Genomic DNA, 23,783 nt, shown 5'->3' with positions numbered 1-23,783 from the left:
CATAGCCATACAGAGTATGTGCACAGTTCTTTCTCAGGTACAACTCAGTTGTTCTGTGTCTACTCTGCAATTCAAACGTTACATGTTTACCTTTGAAGAGATTTTATTTACTGATTTGTCCCTTATGTCTATTTTTCAGTCCCAAAATTTATCTATCGTTGTCCCACTACTCAGATCAGTCAGTACTATATCAGCCAGGTCTAAGCTGCAAAAGACAGGGGACCTTCCTCTCTGAGAAAGAGGAATCCATTCCTGTGTAGTAAATAGTTCTCCAAGCACAGCACAGAAGTGCACAGTACAGAACTGCACTCTGACATGCAGGAGCAAGGCTGTCCCTTCCAAGATAAAGATAATCAAACAAAATACAGCACTTGTTTGAAAGGCATTATTTGCAAGTCCCTTCTGCATAGTTGGAGAGCAAAGCATTTGCATATTAAAAATAGGTAGAAGACATAAGCATAGCAATAACTATTATATGCTACAGTCATCCCACAAACCCTCTGTTTCTCCAAATACATGAAGTTCCAGCAGCCAAGAATTAAGTCCAGAAGTCTTCCATTGTTCTTTCACTATGAAAAGAATTCACAGTTACACTTTAATACAAAAGGAAGCAGTAAGATCAGCAAATCCTTACTGTCAACGCTTAATCGATACCTGCTTAAGAAAAAGGATGAGAGAAGCAGGAGAACAGGAACAGCATTACAAGCAGGCACACGTCCACCACTTCCTGAAGTTAAACAAAAGGCAGCAGAACTAACCAGGCTGCTCCTGTGCCCAGCTCACACCTGCCATGCAGCTCCTGCCCACAAAACACGCCAGACGTGAGCACTTCAAAGACTGAACGCTACCCTTTCATGAGATGTCCCCACATTTCTTAGAAGGAACAAGAAAATGGACTGCTGTCTAAATCTGTTTACCTAAAATAAGCCATTCTTACTTCAACACTCCCTCCCTACCCCGAGGGATTTAAGAAGCATGCACTGCCGTGATCTGACAAGATCCAATAAGCTGGACAGCCTCCCTCTCGCCTGCACAAGGACACAGCTGCTCTGATGCCTCATCTAGGCCTTGTGTGTCCAAATGTCGCCTGTACCAGCTCAGCCAGATCTTTATTTCAGCAGCAAGTGTTACACATTCCTCTAATCAAGGCTGCAGTTAGACCCACAGGCAGATAACCAAATCCTGAAGGCTTCTTCTCACACAAAAAGATCAGTAAAGCTTGTGCGCTGTCCCTTTCCAGTTCTTCTCTCTCTTACAGTAGCTCTGCTAAAACTTGATACACTTCCCAAGCAAAACTGTCACCAGCTAATCTCTAAAAGCCACCAGCACTCTCCCCCTCCCCCCAAATGGATCCATCCACAGAACAAAACCAGCTGCTCCTGATAAACATACATGGCTGCATTTCACAATACACTGGAGACCACTAAAACACTGTGCCTGAGCACAGCATGCTTGGTCCTGTAACAAGTGTATTAAGACACTGCCTCTTGCATCCTGGAAGCACAAATATTATTGGGAAAATGTGCACAAAATCAGAATTTTTAAGCACGAACTGAGTCACAAGGAATGTACTCTGAATGGCAGCTAGGTAAATTCAGGGTGAACAGAATTAGTCATTTTCAGTGAGTCACACAAAACAGTACAATTTGCAAAGAAAGCAAATTAAGAACATTCTGTTATAATTGGTTTTAGTCAAGAACTTCATGTCATTTCATAGTAAGTGCATTTTTTTTTAAAGTAAGTTACACGCTAGATTGTTACATACCAAAACATCTGGCTGAGCATGCCAAATAGACAGTATGTGATGCACATCCTACTTGCTAACCTCCCTCTCGTGCCCTGGCCAGCACAAGTTTGCCATCTGTGGCACTAACGGAGGGAGCACATTTATCATTATTCTTCTATAATCATATACTCAATAAACAGGATTTCAGACCTAACATTCAGCAATGGGCAATGTGTTATATCTAAGTCAGTCCTTTACCAAAAGGCAACATGTGGCTTCCCACAAAGGGAATCCATCTTTGTTCCCAGGATACACAGCATCCCAGAGTACCGAGTATTATGTCAGCAGGAAAAAAAATAGCAAAAGACAGGCATAACTTAAAGTGGAGTTGTTTGCTGGCTGTTACAATAGAGGGTGACAGAACACAAAAGAAATTACACAGAATGACTCCAACTTGCATTCACTTTGCTGTGGCAAAGCAACTTGAGTATAAAAGAGTGCCAGTTTAATTTTAGCAGAAAATAGGCTGATGTACAAACTATTCTTCAAACAATGATAATCAAGTTAGAAAGGCTAAGTCTCAGTCAAAAACTACATCTATGGAAAGTGTGCTAAAGCATCTGTTGAAGCATATTAACCACATTAGCATTCCCCACCACCCCATAAAAGCACACACGTACATACAAACCCTCACCACAAACCCTCATGAAATCTGCAGCAATTAAACAGCATAACCAGCAAGCTGACATGCAGCTTGTTTCTGCAACTGCCCTGGCCCCTCTGATCTTCTGCTTACCAACTTGGCCATCCTGACTGATTACACTTTGATACCAGATGTAAGGTTACTCTTCTCCCACCAAACAGAAGCATGTTCTGTCAGTGACATTTCTGGCTCCACAGCTGGAGCAAATGTGAAGAACAACTTCATAGACATTGGAACAATTATTTCTCAGAGGACGTATTACTTAACTGAAAATGGATTATTTTAGCCTGTTTTATAGAAAAAAGATTTCATCTTGTCTAGCACATAACAAGTTTCCATAGCACCTAATGACACAGTTCCACTAATACATCAAGCCAGCAAACTGTCACTATCACCATTACAATTGATCACTCTCCCCCCTCTATCACTCCAATCTTCCCTCTGTGCCTCTCCCATGCAGAGGTACTTGTGCAGCTGTACAGTGAATTGGATCAGGAATTGATCCCAACTGAAATAAAATGCTGTTTTCTTTCCATTAGTTTTAAGCTGCATCACTAGTAGCAGAATCCAATTCCCGAGCACTCAAGCTGGGAGCAGGCCAAGGGAGAGGAATAAACAGCTCCAACAGTGAGAGGAGGGCACTTCTCTCAGCAGTTCCAAGGTGCTCAGGGAACTACTGCATAAATTGGAGTGTCTTTGTGTGATAGCAAGAATTTTGTTACAGGATACTGTGGTGCTTTTTGTAAAGACCTGCTCTTCCTTGTAAAACTATACCTAAAGTTCAGTTCCACAGAAAATCTTCAAGGTTGCCTTTACAGATTCTCCTCTTGTTACTTCAGCTTCAGTTGTTTCAGTTGCTTTCTCTCTTCTGGAGAGAAAGTAAAGCATATGTAATAGAAAATTATGTCATGTGTAATGAGCAAAAGATACCAAATCAGGTATTGATGCCAAATCTGAGAAAATTAGGAAGTTCTACAGCTCTTCTCACCTCTCCTCTCACCTTTTCCAGAAGAGAAGGTTTTAAAAACAGAGGAAGGATCACAGTAGAAATGATTGGGCACAACTCCTGGTGTAGCCAGAGTGACTGTGGGCTATTGCAGGCATGGTGATACCAACATTTATGCTGGATGGCCCATTATTGCAAATGGCCAAACAAATATATGTGTGTTTTGTCTGGCGAGGAAAATTCTCCTCCTCCTCAAAGTGATCCACCCCATTTCCCACTTCTCAATATTATAAAAGCAATTTAATGTTTTTATATTTTCAACTCCATATTGAGAATTCTACGTTTACCTCATCCAGTCTCAGTCATGAAGAGTAGCAACACATTTGTTACATGGCTCCTTCTCTGCCCAGCTGCATGGATACTAAGAGAGGGAAAAGCCATGTACACAAGACAGATTTTTATTGATGTTGATTTTATGCTATAATTTTATACTTTTCATACTCCAGTGTGCTAATGTTTTGTTCAAAATAAATCTCAATGATACAAAATGACGAGCTAAACCTAGCATTTAATTTTCCAAATAGTACTTGCACATTCTGCATTTTTATACATATGCTAATACCTACTAATTAGAATCATAACAAAGACTTTAAAGATAGGAATTAGGGAGAGGAACTTTCCAAACCAAAATTGATTCGTTATATGACAAAACAAACATTAGAACCATTTCTTCTGTATAATATGCAAAATATTCTCACACTAGGAGAACTGGAAGAGAATTCTAATAGGCAAAAAATAAAATTAAAAACCCACATGCTATAAATTTGCCTTTTCATTATGTTCAGTCTCAAACTCTGCTAAAATAAAAAATTATCATCTATATTTTATCATAGCTCAAAAAAAAAAAAGAGATAGCACAGTTTCTGTGTGGTACAATACAAAGTCAAGGTACAGTATTAGAAATGGATGACAAACACCATGCAAAGACTTACTGATAAAACCAACACTGAAGTAGTATGGTTAAATTCGCTGTAGCAAAAATTAGACTTATTGTTTTAGAGCACTTAAAGGACCAAGGAAGCTTCTACACTCCTGTGCTTTTTTACAAATATGAAGGTATATTTTACTTCTTATCAGCACTGTAACTACATTACCTTAAGAGGTTGTTTCACAGAAACCTACAAAAGATGAAGTAATATGATTTCATTGAATGGGAAGATCCTAATCAGTACCTTATATTAGCAATTTAATACTAAAGATCACTGAGACAGGCCTGGAGGTTAAAATCCATCATCTTTCCAGTAAAACTCCTTTGATACATTCTGAAAGCTCCTGCCTTTGTAATAAAAATAAAATTCCATCAATCACTCTGCTTTTAGATTAAACCCATAAGCAAAATTATGCTCACTAGAAATATATTCATGTATGTTGAAATCCTGAGAAGTATTTCAGTGTGGCAGGCAAGCAGTGTCACACTGTTAGAACTGCAAATTATGTCACCTTTTAGCAAGTGACCAGCAGCAGGCCACTCAGAAGTGCTTGGCAATGGAAGAAGGCTTGTTTTCACAGTAGTTAATGCTTACTTTATGGCTAATCCATCTCAACTTTGCAAGCTTGCTTAGCTCAGCAATCTGCACCTTTGAAATAAGTAAAGGGAGAAGTTTTATATTCCTGTTCCTGACTGCTCTTTGCAGTGTTTGGGCGAGTTCATCTGCGGGCACGCTGCTCCACAATGACAGCGTGACCATTCCTACTGCTACCACACTGACTACCCTTTTCTTACTACGAACCCTGAGAAAAACAAAAAATCCCCCCCAACAAACAAACAACCCCCCCCAATAAACAAATAACCCCCCCCAACAAACCCAAATCCTGGACTGCAATTTAGACTTAGATATCTATAGTATACAAAATGCTAGTCAGAAAATGACAAGTCCATCCCTTAGTTACAATGACCTTGCTCATTTCTTACACCATGTGTTGTGCACAGTTCTCAGCAGTCACCTCCTTGGTCACACACAGAAGATATCCTTGCAGCCATATTCTCAGTAGGAACGTCACACTGAAGGAAATAACACTATTGGAAAACAGGATGTGCAAAAGAGATTTTTTTTTTTTTTTTTTTTTTGGTATGCACATTCCCAACTTATATCTTCAAGGAATATTTGGGCAAGGAGAGAACAAATTCAAGCCGAGAGCTTTACATAACCAGCAAACAAATAAACGGCAAGAAGAGGATGGAAAAACAAGATTATGCTCTGAATACTCTTGTCTAACTGGAAGGGAAAGCCAAGAAGCCCTGCAGGAAACACAGGCTAGAAGCAAACTGTCTTATTTGCTATTGCTTCTGTGTTTAAAAACATCCCCAGTATGCATAAATCAAGATGTCACTGGCAGTGAAAACAGAAGCCCAGCTTAACTCCATAGCTACGAGGCTCTGTTAATCCCTCTCTAACATTCTCACTAGGGTCCCCAGCTTTCTTTTGTTCTCATATCAAGCTGTGACCAAAAAAAAAAAAAAAAAAAAAAAAGGGCAATGACACATATGGAAGAAATTTGTGTTCACTTGTCAGATATCAGGTAAAGATATCTCCCTCATAGTCACAGTAGTGAAAATTAAAGCAAGCGAAGGCTACTGGGGCATATGGAGAATTAATTCCAAATTTTTGAACACAATTTTATTTACAAGAGCATCCAAAACACTGAGAACAGTCACAGCTGTTGTCTAACATGGGTCAACATAAAATAGCAGTATCATTACTTGGGGGCTTTTTAATGATGACCAGTCTTCAGAACCATTCCTAGTTTGTGCTTATGTCAGTTCTGTTTATTATAATTGCAAGGTGTGGTAAGAGAAACGCTGTCCTCGGTAAACTTACTGGAAGGAGAAACTGGAGCAATAGAAAGCAACGGTTCTCTCCTAGAGAAAGGGAACCTCCTGCTTTGGCACAGCCATGCTAAAAATCCAGACAGCTTTTTGGACAAGGTGTAACCCACTGAAGTCTGCCAGGGAGGTTACAAATGTTGCTACCACAGTGCAGCTGAGGAAGCAGGCACTGCAAGTTCACCTTTTTTTTGTTTGGTTTCCTTCCACTCCCAGATGTGAACTACTTTCACGATTATCCAAAGAATTTATCAGCAACTTCTTCAGTAGTTTGTTTTGGTAAAAGCTATACCTCGTAAAGAAAAGAGGACAGAAGAGACAGCACTTCTAAAATCTGCACACCTTTTCATAATAAAGGCTCATAAGAGCTGCTACAGCCTCGTCTGCTCCATTGGCATAGGACAAGGTCATTCTTTAGATGATATAGGACTAAATCTTCTCCAAGATATTCTGGAGGATGTAATACCTGAATGAGTCAAGGTCTACTGTATTTTAAAGGAAATGGAATTTCACTAGAAAGTGCAGAGGAACAAGACTCAAATGTTGGACACTGCAATACATACTTTAGTTATCTTTTAAACACTTTGCAAATTCATGAGAAATCTACATGTACAACAACCTGTACACAATATTTTCATAACAATTTGACTTAAAACTTACTAAAGAAGCAAGTCAGGGAAGAGGAGTAGGTTCTCCCAAGCCTAAAGTGCAAAAAAGTTCCAAGGAATGTAAAAAGGTCATTTCCAGTCACTACACAAACCTGATTTATTCTCAGCATGATACCAACAAACCACAGGTAGTACTTAACTGATCAGCTGCTTGAACTGGTTTGGTTATATATTAGTCCTTGCAATATCCAGCAGAATTGTATCTACTTCCACATATTTAGTGCTTACATGTCTCCTCATCAAGACTTTTCTATTTATACCCCATAAATAAAGGTAGGTTTATTAAGCTAGTGCCACAGAACTAATCTCAGAACTGAGAAATACAAAGTGCATTAAGAACACATCCTGAGATCTCTCTTGTGCACACATGACACCAACAAAACCCCATCAACAGGGAAAGCACTCATCTAATGAGAAAAAACTCCAATAATTATTCTTTTCATCACAGATCCTCAGCCTAAGCATTCTGTCTGAAGAAATTTCAATTTGGCATTTACATAATTTTAAATGGCAGTTACATTTAGGGAAAGCACCTTCAACCTATGATCTTTTTATTTCCTATATCCAGATGCTAATTCCTACTGAAGGATTATAATTAGCAAACCGGCTTAAACTTTAATATTGTAGTGCATTATTTTGTTTTAATCACAAAAAACAATTCTTCAGATTGTGACAGAAGTTAATATAAATTTTAAAAGCTTAAGCTCAGAATAACCAAGAGGAATAAGCAAGTTTCAAGGAACTTAAACTGTTCAGGAAGCACTGAAGATTCAAGACCACCAAGGCCAATGTACCATCTGGCTTCTCTGAAAACACAAGTAAATATTTGTCTTTGAAAAAAGACTTAAATTAAGAAAAACAAGCAAGTACAGATTAGAGAAACAATAGGAGATCAATAATACAACTCATATACCAACCAAGTGGTGTCATTTCCAAATTTACATTCTGTTCTTGACGATGTTGAAACAGATTCTACTGTAATTCTTACCTCCTTCTGGGGAGGAAAGAGAAAATTTCACCTCCAGAAAACTAGAAATAAAATATTTTCACCTCCAGAAAACTAGAAATAAAAAGCAAGAGCGCCACCATGATTCGGTATTAATATCCTGGAATACTTTAAAGCCCATAGAATTTCAAATCTTCTCCCCTAATAACCATTTCCATCATCTTCTCTCATTATCATTGCATTATCAAGATCATTAAAAGTTACTAGAAAGATTAACATTTGTCAAATGACACCGACAGTCCCAAAGGTGACATTTCAACAATGAACAGCAAATACCAGAAGAGTGACTTATGTCATCCTTCAGAACCACATACCATAAATCAGGGCCCCTAAACAAATGCAAAAATGAAATATGCTAACAAGACAGCTGACTTCATGAATAATAAATCTGAAAAAATTGACCATAGTCAAGAATATATTAACTTAAAACAGTGAAAAATAAGTATCAATTTCTTAATCTTTCTGTCAGACATCTTGGAGGTGAAAATGTACAACTAGTATACGACATAAAAATCATGAGGAAAGGCATTCCATGAGTATTTGAAGTTTTCCAAACACAAACAGCAGCTTTTTTTCCAAGCTCAAACACCAGTACATTTAGTACTTTTGGAAAAAGAATCAGATACTGAAAATAAGTGTTACAAGAGGTATTTCAGAAGGGAGTTACATTCTTGTCCCTCTGTAGTAATCAGATTTTTGTGAAGTATTTCAACTTCCTGTACATGAAAAGGGGAGGTTTTACAAACAGAAGATTAGTCTTTACTGTGCTGTTAAGCAAATATGTTCTGAATATCCAGCTCTGCATCTCAGAGCTGTCATAATGCAAAACAACAGCCTACCAAGACCAGTACTCCATTCTGATAGTACCCAACACCATAATGATTCAGAAGACTCCATAAATCTCTCGAAATGCAGCTCATTGCCCAACACCATATCCCAAGAGAAATTTCTTCCCAACTGACTGCTCAGCTTTGATGCATGGACTGAAAATCAGCATTATCCTTGCTAGCACTCCTGCTAATGTTGTTACTCTTTACAGAATTGTATTACTTACCTTAGTGAATCATAGAATTTAAATTCTCAGCTCAACTACAGGCTGTATACAGAAATTCTTCCTATTTATTATTCTTCCACCCTTCCAGTGTTATGCCATATGCCAAAATTATTCTTTATTGTCAAACTATACTGGCAAGTCAATTGTCTTTCAACCCACTTTGGCTTATTCTCTCCCTCATTTTTGAACTTGCTGTTGCTTTTCCACATGATGAAGCAGAAAAAGTATTGACTGAAACCCAGCTAACCTGAAGCTCTTCTGGGTTTGATTTTGTAACAAGAGCATACTGAAGAACTCGTATTTTCTTTGAAGGTCTGAGCACCTGATGTGAAACTCTCATAGTCATTTTACTACTAAACTCCAAACAACTGGTATACAAAAAAGCCAATACAAAATGAGATTAAAAAGTAAATTTCATGTTAGTAGCTGGCTGTCACTCTAGAATAATATTTGTTTTAGGAACCACAAGTTAATGAGTAACCCATGGCTAGATGATAACCATTGTCTCCCCCGGAGATTAGACTCCTTTTAGACAGGTTTATCACACAGTATTTTTACTTCATGTCCTGTGCACTCCACCCACACCACTAGTCTCCAGGGATCTTAGAGAAACAAGTCATGGGGAGAGTTCCTGTAAGCAGGAACATTATTACTGTCAGTGGGAACATGGATCCAATTTGCACTAGTTATTCCCACAGCTCTTGAATCCTGCCTTATTTTTTCATTTACATGTTACAAGTCCAAATACTTTAGCATATACCAGCAAAAGGATAAAGGGACAGTTGATTTTATTTAGTGTCTTTGAGAAACTTCATATTTGCAACACCCTTTGCTAACAATGCATTATTTTTCATCCAAAAAGATACCAAATCTAGGATCTATTATCCCTCTTATTTTAAAGAATACTGACCAATCAACTCCACTGTTTGATCAGCAATACTCAACACTTTTAATCAACTTTCTCTCTGCAGAGCTACTAGAACTTTGTGCCATTTTAAAAAAGCTTAAGACAAAGGTTAGTGAATTGCAGAATTAAGATGGATAGAGGAAAAAAAACAAGAACATCTTCCTATTTCACTTTGCTAGGAACAAAAACCTCTGTGTGGATTTGGTTTGCACTTGCAGTCTAGCTCCCCCATCACAACAGCCTTTAACCTTCTCCACTGTTCCACAGCTTGACCATGTCCAGCTTGGCTTCTACAGGAATTGACGGACACAGGAAGAGCAGAAAACACGGAACAGTAACTGAACGCTACTTTCAAAGGTAACAGCAGAGGACAACATTTTGCACAAAGTTGCACATTTCAGCCTAATCACCTGGCAGCCTGCTGCAGGTCTCTACTTGCTAAATTGGAACATGTGACAAACCAGGCCAGAGACATTTATCTGGATGAACAATAAATCACTCTTTAGGTCTTCGCTCTTTTTGGAATTCCCCGGATCCAAGTTCTTCAGGCATCTGTTTTGACAGCTACGGTTCAGTTACCAACAGTGACTGTACATAAGATACTATTGTGTGCAGTATTAAAAAAAAAAAATAAAAAATCATGCTTTTAGTAATAATGGAAAATTCCTTTATTAAACCCAGACAGGAAATGATGATGTCTGCTAGTGAAGTTTTATTGCATGCATAAACACCATCTTTATTCCTATATTTGCTTTCTCTTTGCTCAAAATCTCCTTCCTCAGACAGCAGGGCTATTTCTAGCACTGGGGACCATCAGTGTGGTGATATCTCTCAGGCACTCTCAGGTTTGCTTTCAAATTTTTTTTTTTCCCTACTGTTTGTCATTGGCACTCAGGAAGTGAAAGGAGTGAATTTGAATTGCATCTTTTAAAACACATCAAGACCTTCATGGAAGTTGTCCTTCAGAAATTAAGCAACCTCCATGACAGCTTAAATCATTATGCCTACTGAAATATTTAACACCTTTTATTTTACATTTTCAGCTTAATTCAGAAATACTGTGGATAGATGACACACCTAAGCAAGTAAAACCAATGTGTTTAAATGTGTCTGTCTTATAATAAAATTACTTCCTTTTCAAGAAATTCTTGCCAACTTTTTTACTTCATAATAACGCCCCCCCATGTTTCAGAATAAAATGTTTAAACATGGGAATTCATTAATCTACTAGGTAAGATTACTTCTTCTTTAATTATAGAATGGACTACAACTAAAAAAACCCAAACAAACCAACCAAAGAAAAGAAAACAGGAAGTGATTTTGTCCTGCAAGATAGTGGATTACACTGCATGTGTTTAATGAGCTGCAAAAAATACTTATTCATTAAGATGCCTCCTTGCCAGTATTCCCAAGGAGTCAAACAGTGGGAGCTGCTAACTCTTCACTCTACCAAAAACCAAGAGGAACTTGATTTAAACAGAAATATTGATTCTATGAACAATAATGAGAAAATACAAGTGTGTGAACATGTAAATAGCCTACCCACTTAAAAAGTTATACCACATATAGCAACAACTGCCTACATTTCAGTGGATGACTGTGCACATCCTGTCTGAAACAAGCCTGGAAAAATACTTATAAACATTAAAGAAAAAAAAAGAACCAAAACAAAAACTACCAGCTTATTACAGTACTGTGTGAAAACAGAAAGGTCCCCTTTAAAAAGCAAACCAACAAACCAACCACATTACCTACAGACTTGCAGTTAAATACCTAAATGCTTGTGCATTACAAGCAGGAGCCCACAATCTTCCCCTTTCTCAGATGAGTTTTCACAGCACTTTACTCCACTTGCTCAAGCCTCAACAAGCTCAAATGACTCAGGCCAGTACCTTCATATTCATCAGGGTGGGGCAAGGGAGGAAAACCTCAGTATAGACACTCTGGGGTTATAAGAATGCAAATCACCCAATTCAGCACTTTGAATAGCACCCTGAACTCAAAGCTAAAACCTCTGCTACACCAGACCATATGCTAAGGAAACTATCATATGTCTAATAAGAAGCAATCATAAAAGCATCCAAAAAACCCTGAAATTTCAGGTTAGTCTTCAAAAATTGCTCATCAATGGCACCACAATAATCAGGTGAAGAAGGGAAGGCACACAATAAGAACAACTGCTGTTAGATGCCCACCAAGGAATACTATGCAAAAAAAAAAAAAAAAAAAAAAAAAAAAAGCCCTTCCTAGAAGTCATCCAGATAACCTTAAATTGCAAGATCAGTGCCCAAATATGGCTTTTTGAATATAGGCTGGTCAGCTCCTTAAAAAAGTACCAGTCCCTGGTTAAACCAGCAGGTGAGATTTCTTCAGTTGACATGGAACTGTACTATTAACATGGTTTTGTTCAAAACAGTCTATTAACATAAACAAGAGATACAACCATACTCAGAAGCTTTTTATTTCTTTCCCAAGTGCATTTGTTGGTCAAATAAAAGTTATTAGCCCTCACTACAAACTTGGTTCCTTTCATATCTGATGGAAAACAGCCACACACTAACCCTACAGTAGACATGACCATCATGAAGGTTTTACAGACTGGAGTTCCAGCAACACCTGGATATCATCAGACAGAAGACTGACTGGAAACAAAAAAAAACAACCAAAAAACCAAAAACCAAATAAACAAACAAAACATGAAGCCAAAACAAATACCAAACAAAAAACAAAACAGAAAAAAAAAAATCAGAAAAAAAATAAAAACAAAAAAACAACAAAAAACCAAAACAACAACAAAAACAGAAAAGAAAAAAAAAACACACAAAAAAGGGATATTTATCATTTACCTGACACAAACATGAAACCACAGAGTTAATGCTTTAACCTGAGTGCATCTGCAAAGTAGACACCTCCTCATAAAAAACATCTCCATCCAGTTTTGCATAACTTATTAAGAAGGAACAAAGCCTCTCCTGAGCAACTCCATGGTAGTTCATGAAGAACCATGTAAAACAAAAGTTCTCTAAAAGAGGAAATTCTAGACTGAAGTTTATGAACAGAAGCAGTGAGGAAAAAAAAAAAAAAGAGTCAAGATCACTTCTATACAACCTGCTTCATACAACTTGTGTTCATTATGTGTAAATACAAGGAGAGTTCTCAGGTAGAGGTCCCAAGAATTTTGACATTTCAGTGTAGAAGAGGGACAACAGTCATTGAACACTGATGATAAAAAGATTCAGGGACCTCCTTTACAACAAGCAGTGCAGAAAGGAAGGGGAAAAGAAATTAAAAAGCATGCAGATATATTCTGAAGAGCTCAAGTTACCAGACCTGGATCATTTAAAGATACAGTTTTCTGCAGGCTTACATTTTAGCTTAATGGCTTTACTCTTTCAGTGTTCGGAGTAAGAAGGAATTTGATTTATGACAGTCATCCCTGTCTTGATTCCAGTTTAATTTGTCCCATTCTGCAGAAAATTGTATCTAAATTCTGGCTTGGGGGTTATTTTTTGTGTGTGTGTTCAATGCTCTTTTCCCACAACCAGGGACAGAGGTTTGCAGATTGTGTGAAAAACTTGCACACTGACCAGTTTTTCTTGGCTGACAGCATAAAAAGAAACTAACTTTTGAGAAAACTGATGTATTTTCCGCTCCAAATGGTAAAATTATCTCACTGCTCTTTAGATATTTAGTTACATTCATCATTCTAGCAGGAAAATTAAATTATTTAAAATTACTGCACACAGTCCCAGGAACAGGGAAGCTCCTAGACTGCAACTGTTTGAAGTGCCAGGACAAGGCCATGAAGCAACAGTTCTTCCTCAAGTAGCCTCACTTGATGTAACACTTTCCAGTACCACTCTAAACAACACGATTGCAAAAATAAATTTAAATAATCAGATTTATTCATTCCATCTACAGTTAAGGACACAGCTATTTTTTTTTTTTTTTAATTGCAGAGTGAGATGAGTGGAAAAATTGCTAAGGACTTTGAAAAAAAGAACCTAGCAAGCAAGCTTCACAACCTTATCACCAACTGTAAAGGGTAAAAAACAATGGACAGGATCACTTCAGTAGTATTCCACTAGCAGAAACACACATTAAAGCTGTTTGAGAGGTCATCAATGATGGCAGAATATGCAGATCTGACAATACTGAGTTCAAACTTGTACACACAGCTATCTAAAAACTGCAGTCTCTTATTAATTTTACTCTTTCAAGTATGCTTTCCCTGGGCCCACATCCAGCAGATGTAACAGATGGAAACTGCCAGTGAAATATGGCAAAGTCATGTAGGCCATCATGCATGAAAAAAGCTTCCTGAGCACTCTCTTGAATGAGACTGCTGGGTTCAGCCAGGCACCCAGAGAACCACCTACCTTCACATCCACACCACACACAGCCAGCACTTCTCTCAGGTACATGAAACACGACTTACAGCCAATTGTAAAGTCTGAGTTGTTCATAAATATCCAGGTCACGATGAGTATATTTATAGTTTAGCCTTAAACTGAATGTAACACTGTGGGACAGCAACTGTGACAGTGCTGTGATTCCACTGCCTGCTCCAGGATACTAGCCTAGTCATGGCATCTCCTATTTTCAGACATTCTGCAGTTCTTCCCAACATTCAAGCAGAAGGATACAGCACCAGAAAATAGATCACTAATTATTTTCAGAGTAATTACCACTAATAATCACATTACTACATGATCGCATTCAGTTGATTAAAGTCCTTGCTGCCACCAAAGTAAGTGTTCCCTAAGCTTTCTGTTCTCACAAACACCATCATGCTATCAACATTATTCATGTAGCCACACATACAGGCTGCAGGAACTCATTTAGCTGAAAAGTAACCTGAAGAGAGGAAACAAGGCAGAAAAAAAAGAAAGATTTGTTTTCATTCAGATGAGCGTCTTAACCTACCAGTCCTCCTGCATCCTGATGCTGCTGCAAAGGAGAAGAGGGTAACATGCAGAGACATGCAAGGAAGGAGTATTGTTACACTTTAAGAATATTCAACTTTTTTTCTAAGTAAAGTAATAGTTCTTTAGGGACTTTGAAAATTACCTACTTTTCTTGTCCCTCAGCATACCGGAAAAAGAGCACTCTAATAAGACAAAACCAGTATTCATGTGCACTGTACTCACCAAAGTAACTTACTGATAAATTCTGTGGTTTGCTAAAGTAACAAAGGTTTTAAAATGCAGAATTTATTTGGCATTTTCTCCAAGAAATCAATAATTAACTATACCAGGACGCTTCAGGGAGCAAGGCTCTGCAGTTATTTACAACCTGTTCTGCACTACAAAAGAAGAACCTCGGCAGTGACCATCTCAGTAATATAACCGAGCACTTTCAGAACCTGGGAGACACGAGGGAACAACACCTGGAAAATTTAAATTGCTCTCTTACAGTCATGACTCCTTTTCTACAACTCTAATAGCCCTTGAAACTCACATTTCAAAGTTACAGCACATTTCCACTACTATACTAATGAATATTACAAGTTAATATTTAATGGAGATCTAATTTTACCTGCAGACAGCATTATGTAGCTGTTTCACGGTTAAGTTCTGGTTCAGCAGAGGCACTGCTCTTCTCTGCTAAGGCTTTGAGGTACTATCGAAGTCTCATCAGTAAGCAGTGAATGGATTGCCAATGACTCACAGACAGACCTAGATTTATGTGGGGAGAGCAACCTGGGACCCCACAGGTAATGTTAGACCTATAAATAGAAGCAAATAAGGAGCATGTGAATATTTCCTGCCCAATGAGACCATACACGTCTGGTTTACCCGCTCTGAGTTATTTTCAGCTTCCTCAAAGTAGGAAAAATGGCATGTGAAGCCAAGAATCTGCAGGGAATGGAATGCAAGGGAAACACCTGTTGTGAGGTCAGTTAGAAAAGGGAACAAAGATACACACCATGCAAGCTGTGCAAGGTGAGAGGTTGCAGCAGTTTCGAGAGGGAAGACTGCCTTTTAAAGGCAGGAGACTTTCTTCACTGGAAATGACTAAAGGGAATAAAGAGGAAAGCAGTCCCTACAGCTACAGCAGCTGAAGAATGTCCAGTGTTATTCCTTTCTTCCTTTTAATAGAAATATTTTCTATAATTAGGAAGTTTTGAACAGTTCCCAGAATAAAAATCATTACCTACTTTTTACATAAAGGTCTGCTAGATAAAGGTGAGTTCACCTGTATGACACACCAGCCAAACTGACAGCTAAGCTCGCTGGATGATTTCTCACTGCTCCCACTACAAGATGCCCTCCTTACAATTAATGGACTTGATGATCCTTATGGCTCCCTTCCAACTCGAGATATCCTAGTGCACCCCATTCAAAAGCAACAAAGGTTTAGTCTAACAGGTGACAAACAGAATATTTGGTCTTTACTGACTCAGAACTACAACACTGGTGTGCTTTTTTCACAAACAGTCCTCAGCTGTTCTAGCTCAAGCTTAGGACTTCTCTGCATGACAATATTATTCCTATTTCACCATAGCTCATCTGGACAGTGTCTTAAGGCCTTATGAGGACATTTCTAAAAGACCCTTCCACCACTGCAGAATGGAAGACAACAAAACAGCAGTATGTGTTACTTTTCTTCTAGCCTTTAAAATTACCACAGGGGTAATGTGGCAAAATCCTATATCCAAAACAAGTGAAAAAACTGCCAGCTTAAATTTAAGTCCCTGACAGTTACAGCTGAATAAAATAAATGCATGACATACAAGTCTCCTCTACCAAACAAATCTAGCAGTCTGCTGACCTTGAGAAGTTCTCTTACACTGTTTTTTAAAAATCACCAGTATAGCATATACTCAAAAAGACTGAATTTGCATAATTACTGTACTATTTCACTACAACATACTTTCCAACGACCTATCCTGATGAGATGAAGACTATGCAAGGCAGCACATATATGTCGTGTTTAAAATGGATTGACTGACATTACAAAGTGAAACCTGCAAGTGTGAGGGCTATTAGTTTCTATTAGACATTTTTCAGTTTACAGTAGCCACTTGCTCTGTCTTGCAGACCACAGATCACCTGAGCAGGCAGAAACAGTCTGTGCTGTCTTCAGGCACAAATATCCTGACCAGAAGTTTGCTTCTTCTGCCGTCCGTAATTTCCTTATCTTTCCAGGCCATTGCTTTTCTCCAACTGTCCTCAAAGCTTAAGATGTGGAATATGAGACAAGGATGGCCTTCATTTTTAGACCCTTCTGTTTAAGTCACTAGGCCAACATATGAAAGAACAAATAACTGAGCAGGGATGGTAGGACTGTATGGATAACAAGACCTAAAAGTTAAATGGAGAAGAAATCCCTCTTGCAAACAGCCTCTCTTTATTGTGCTTATAGTCTAATAAATGCTGAGAGAAGGAGCTGTGAATCTTTGTCAAATCAGTGTAAGCATCTCTCTCAGCTTCAGTAGTATAGTCTATTAACCTACTAAACTACCAAGTTTATAGTAGAGACGAAGCTCAAATTATGATTGTGTTTAACAGGTAGTTGTTTGTAAAATACTTGGTTTCTCTCTTCCCTTATTGCATAACAGCTCACCAAAACCACTACAATACTCAATAGTCAGCAGCTCACCAAAACCACTACAGTACTCAATACTCCTCTCCTATGAAAAAAATACATTACAGCATCAGACAGCACTGCTAAAGATGAAAACCTGTCAGGTTTATTAGCACCATTAATATGTTTTACTCCTATCCAATTATGATATTTAAAAATAAGTTTAAAAAGCAAGTTTCATAAGTGAAGGAACAATGCCTGCCTTTGTTGCTAATTTGAACTTCAAGAGCAGATCAATGCTATTTGTAACAGAAAAGTTTGGAATCTCTTCCAAAGTGGGTAATATGGATCTCTGGCAAATGTTTTTGAGCAAAGCAATTAAGCAACACTGATCCCTAGTCAAAATTGCACTTAAAATATATCCTGTGTAAAACAAATAAGCTCAAAATGGTCTTTTTTTTTTTTTTAATGGAGAGAATGCCCAGATGAAATCAGAGTTCCACCAACATCAGTATTAATGCTGCAGTGGTAGGGCCATATATACTAATCAACCACAGAAAAGACTCTGGCTTTACTTTGGTGCTAAACTAGAGCATCATACCATGCCAGCAGCTCATTCTTTTCAGCTTTCTTCCTTAGGACTTGACTGGATTTTGAAACACTTGACTGAACACAAGGCAGCACCCAGAGAAGTTCTGCTGTGTGACCACATAAGCCTGTAGCTGTTTGCTAATCCGTAATAAATTCACTATTGTTTGTAAGCCTCAGCTTCCGGTTTTTTTTGTATACTAAGTACTCTGAGGTGATCAGAGACACTTGGGCTGCTGCTCTTTGTGGTATGATTAGAACTTAGGCTCCCCTCCACATTCCAAGGGACCACAAGAGAAGGAGAGGACCAGGATGGAATAAAGCAGATCTCAATCGAAACATCTATCAGATAAACGTGACACCAGCTCCAAGGGTCGAGAACAACTGGAACAACTGTTATTGCTGCCTAATTTAACACACTTGCACTCGAAGGATCATTTTCCAGTAACACCGAGTCAAAACACAGAGGGTGTTTCTCACACCAAAAAGTTAAGAAAGCACAGCCAATAAGGAGACATACAAGACCTCCTGCAGGAGTAGGGAAAGCACATGAAAAGCTGAAACTGCAAATCACCACCTTCCCAAAATAGAAAGGAGTAAGAAAGATCACAATTGTTTTATTAGTGAGGACGCTTAGGAAAGAGACACCACCAAGAGGCAGACCAACACATTTTGCTTGCCAGAGGCAGTGACACCAACTAATATGTTACCGGGAGAGACCTGTTTTCCTATTATTATGCAGGTTTTTCATCAGCCCTGTCCTCCTAACATCAGAGACCCAAACACCTGAAGCTCCCACTAAAGAACGGCTGAGCAAGTGGCATTACCCCAACTTCTGCCTGGGCAGGCAAATGTCCTCATTTCTTTGTCAAGTGCAAGACGGATGTTTCCATTTACAAACACAGATGCTAACAGCAGGCATAACTTGGCCAGAAATAAGAATGGGTCCCCCAGGACTTCCAGCCTTTTCCACTTCAAAATATCAATGCTCCCCCTTCCTGCCATAATCACATACAACCATTCCCCTGACATGTGCACAAATAGAACTAACAGCGTTTTAAGGGAGAAAACATTAACAGCATCAGTGGGACAATACTGGGTTCGGTCAGGAGAGAAACATATCAGGAAATAGCTGAGAACAAGCGAGTAACACACAAATGACTCAGGACCCATTCCCATTACAATGGGGAAAACAGGCAAGTCTTTTCCACACATGGATGGATCCACCCACCCTGGGTAAAAAAGTGCAGAACAAATGCTAATTCTTTTGTAGTGACTTCAAGAGGCCTAAAATATTTTTCATAACAAAACGATCATTCTAATATACTGACAGTTTGACTAAAATAAACCTTGATTCTTTTCTGCTTTACAGTGCAATTTGCACAGAATAAGTACAGCTGATGTAGTGGGGCACGTAGTATTTTGAGTCATACAAGTAAATTGCATAAGTCCTGGGTTTGACCTTTTCTTGAAATTACAGTAACACTCTTTGACACTCCAGCTTTTACTTTTACAAAGTCAATGTAACAGACCCACCTGTACTTCGCGGTTGTTACAAAACACATCAAAACAGGCTTGTCACTTCTATTTTCATTGACACCACATAACACCAGAGTGCAGCCCTGTGACTTACAAGACACAAGGCTTGCAGGACATGGCACCCAAACCCCTTCACATGTCACAAATACTGCCCTTCTGCTGCTCAGCCTGCTGGAGGAAAAGCCAGCCATCAGTGTCTATCCCACAGATATTCAGCATTCCCTCCATCAGAGCGAGTGAGGGGTCAGACTCACAGTAACACTTTGTATTGACAGCTGGTTTGAGAGCTGGATGCGACCTGTGCGAAGGCAAGTAACAAGTGCACTCTCACCACCAAACAGATCAGCAGCAGACAAAAGGCGACACACATGCCAATGACCTTTCTAAACACACCACATCCAGCAACTGCGACAAAAGAGTTTACCTTCTGTTCTAGGCACATCAGTGTTAGAAAATGAGGCAACCTGGATGGCAAAGACCACATTCAGGAACTGCTGTGAAGAACAAACTAAGGGGAGCAAGTTATCACTGCAGTGCTAGTTTTGCTGGAGCATAAACCAAGAGCTCATGCGATTTTGAAGCATAATTATTCACAGTTCACCTGAGTGCAGGTCGCCAGCACAATTCATGCAAGAAGTAACGAAGAATATCTCGTTTGGGATACTGACAGCGTATCAGGTCACTCCATCAACTGCATCTCCCCCTCCTGCACTGAGGTTTCCAGCCCTAAAACCTGCAGCAAACAGCTCTCTACCTTCTGTCTCTGTGTAATTAGCACTATTAATCCCAGGCTATCCAAGCCCCCTGGCGTGGCTCTGATTTGGCGTTAATCTCTGCCGAGGTCTCTTCTTCCTCCCCACAGAAAGCCATTTAAACCTTGGCACGCCTTTCGGTTTAGAGAGGTATTCTGTCGCAGGGGGATTAGCCCCGCACTGTACGAGCGGGAAGCGCAGACAGCTGCCACACCTGGCCCGCCTATACCGCGGAAAGGGGAGGAAAAGTTACTTTTCCAGAGAGCCAGCGCTCGGGACAAGGCGAGGGCTGCTGCGCACCCCGCCGTGCCCGCGGGCGCAGGCGGCGGCGCCCAGGGACGCCCGGGGCTGAGCTGCAGGCGCCCGGGGCTGAGCTGCAGCCGCCCTCCCGCTCCCGCCGGCAGAACTGATTAGTCATTAGCGCCGCACGCGGGGCTCGGGCTGCCCGGCAGCGGGGCCGCCTCGGCCGCGCCGGGAGAGCCCCGCAGGGAGGGACGCAGAGCGGGGCCCCACTCACCCCATGAGCCAGTCCATGGCTGGGTCCCGCCGCGCCGGGAAGCTCCCGCGGCCGCCGACTCGCCGCTCACCGCCCGCTCATTGGGGGCCGGGGCCGCTGCGCGCTCGGGGCTCCTCCCTCGGCCGCTGTGTCCGTCGGTCCCTGCCCCGGTCGGTCGGTCGGTCTGTCGGTCCCTCCCCGGCCGCGGGCGGGGCGGCCGCCGGGTGCCCCCCCCGGACTGACACTCGCGCACTGGCGCGGCCGGAAGTAAACACACCGCGCTGGCCAACCCGGAAGCGGCCCCGCGCCGCCCCGCCGCCCGGCCGCGCGGGGCACGCCGGGAGATGTAGTCCGGCTCCCCCCCCCCCCCGGGGGGGGCTCCCCGGGGCAGGGACCCCCGGCATCAGCCGGCCCCCTCTGCGGGAGCCGCGCTGCCCGCACCTCAGTGCTCTAGTTCTCGCTAAGGCACCACCGTATCGGGGCCTCTGGGGCAGCGCTGGCAAGGCAAATGAATGTGTTAATTAGAGACGGTGACGAGAACCTGGAATTCCCACGGGGTCTGACCCAAGACTATCCTGCAAAAATGACCGAACAGCTTCTGAAGGGATGATACCTATGCCCAGGCAGCCCAACACTGCACTCTTTGAGGTTTACACAACCCAAACTTTTAAATGTAACTCTTTTCCATGTGTTCATTGATGCACAGCATTTCCAGAGGCTCCGTGAAAGTGATGTCCTCTTGACAATCTCCCTGCTCAGCACCTGCTCAGGTGGGGATGCCTTCGGAGGCAGAGCTGCTGCAGGTGATCCCATGCTTTGGACATGAGTATTAAATAAAACCTGTATTATGGGAGAGTGATGCTTATATCATTGGACTCCCTGCACTCGCCAGTTTTCCAAGGGAAGGACCTTCTTTCCAAGGCTGTTTGAGCCATCACCCTGCTTCCTCCACCTGCTGTGCCAGGGGCTCCAAGGGCCCTCCCAGCCCTGTGATGCTCTGAGAATGGGGATCCCCAGGTCCCCTCATCCCCCCGGCACTCACCTGTGACCCCACTTGTTCAGGGTGGATGAGTCAGTCCCAGCCACTGCACGGACTCCAAAAATAGTTCCAACATAGCAGCGTTATCCTGGGGGATAACTGCATTGCAAGGGGATGTCAGGGGGTGACTTAAGAAGAATATTTCTCTGTCATGGTTGTTTTGTACCTCTCTGTCTTAAGGAAAGGTGGTAGAGTTATTTTGTATTAAAAAGCATATTGTGCTGTAGTTTTGGGAACGGACCTTCCCTTTGGAATCTGCCAGGAATCCCTTTTAGGTGTTTACAACACCTAACTACTTTATTTTGCCCTTCTCCTATAACAAAACTTCAGCCTGAGAATTATCTGGGTGTATGGCAGTGTAACATAAGAAACGGAACTCCAGAACTTGAAAATATATGTTATCTGTGTTCCAATGCAGTATTTCTCTTTAATACATTTCACCTTTTAATTGTTTTTAGTTTTACTTATGCTTTCATTTAGGAAATGTGGCAGAGGATGGCAAAAAGGTCTTACAGCAAACCCCCCCATACTATCCTGAGTGGCTGGGGCAAGGATTTTTTACAGTGTTTAAAATACCGGATCAAACCATCTGCAGAAAATAATTATCCTTTATGCAGACACTCGATCCAGTCATTATCTGCAAACATTTGAGAACAGATGTCCCTCATTTGAATTATGTTTTCTTGTTGCCCTTTGTTATGGGTATTTTTAGCAGGGCATTTGAGGATGAGCTCCATCCAAATTTACTGTGGGATGCATTGTACCAAGAGTAGGGTGTTTAGTCATATGACACATGTTTTAAAGCAGAGATGACTTCTGATACAATGAGTTTGTCATGTCGGATTAGCTGTTTTCCTCCTGATTGTATTAAGGAAAACATACAGCAACTGGCACTAGGAGAATTACTGGTGTAAAAGAAAAAAAATCAGACAAGGCATATCTATTTAATTTATCTTTGTATCATACCTTCCAAGGGCACAAGGGCTTTACCTATATCTCACCTAAGGTGATTATTTTATAATGTTTTTTTTTTCCTTGACATTACACTTCCATTGACATTACTGTTTTGTTTTATTGTTTTCTTCTTCCTTCAGCCACTGGAAACTGCAGAAGTCCCTCTGGCAGACTGAGCATTTCACGTTCATCCCAATTCAATCAGGCCCCTGCATGAGCAGCTCTGAAGAGCAAAGGACATCCCAGTCCCAGAGCAGTGTCCAGGGGTTATCCTGCCCTTCCAAGCCCTCTATAAAGTGCATCACAGCGATTATTTATTTGGCAACAGCAAGCCTGGAAGGCTGTGGGGCTCCTTTGTGCACATGGGCAGAGAAAGGTGCCCCCTGTTTAGGGCTTGCAGGCCCTGTAGGACATGAATACAAGGTGCTTAGCAAGCGCTGGTCCCTGGCATGCAGATGTGGTAGGAAGTGCAGAGGATCCGGGAGGTTTATAATGCTTGACGTTGCAGGGTTTTGCATCGACTCTTCTCCTGGATTACTGTTCCACAGCTTACTCATGTCTAACAGGATTTAAAATGTGAGATTATTGACAGGCAGTCTGGGCAGAACGCGTGCCCCGTGGGCCTGTGGGACCTGGCTTGTAGGGCTTTTGGCCTGTGGCACACAGCAAGAATTACTGCATTCACTTGCTGCTTTCCTCCTTGTTCTGCCACCCATATCCCCTGGCCTGGCTGGCATAACAGGAATAAAAAAAGTACATTCCCTTCTCCTCCTGGCCTCCAGGCACAGCGTGGTTTTGTTTCCAGATGTTCCTCAGCAGCACCAGAGCTTTTAGGAAACTGATGGGAGGCTGGAGGGGATCCCATGCAGACCAGAACACGGGAATTGGGGCAGACAAACATCTCGCACGAGGATTTGGCAGTCGTGTAAAGCTCTGCAGGGCTCAGTATAAAAACCAAAGTACAAGATAGGATGGATCTAAGAGCAGTCCC

General features: G+C 40.9%; 1 protein-coding gene across 1 annotated transcript in view; it reads right to left on the bottom strand.

Moving 5' to 3' along the window:
* MOB2 (MOB kinase activator 2) overlaps nucleotides 1-21,042 on the bottom strand; it is a 106,943-nt gene extending 85,901 nt beyond the window's left edge. Inside the window, exon 1 of the mRNA XM_014891522.2 lies at nucleotides 20,821-21,042. Within this exon, the coding sequence (XP_014747008.1) occupies nucleotides 20,821-20,837 (17 nt within the window). The 5' untranslated portion in view covers nucleotides 20,838-21,042. The remainder of the gene's footprint in view (nucleotides 1-20,820) is intronic.
* Nucleotides 21,043-23,783: the final 2,741 nt, after the last annotated feature.

This window comes from Sturnus vulgaris, chromosome 6 (genome assembly GCF_052056855.1).
Source record: "Sturnus vulgaris isolate bStuVul1 chromosome 6, bStuVul1.hap1, whole genome shotgun sequence".
NCBI classification, from domain to species: domain Eukaryota; kingdom Metazoa; phylum Chordata; class Aves; order Passeriformes; family Sturnidae; genus Sturnus; species Sturnus vulgaris.
Note: the sequence above shows the minus strand (reverse complement) of the source record. Positions and strands in the feature narration are given on the sequence as shown.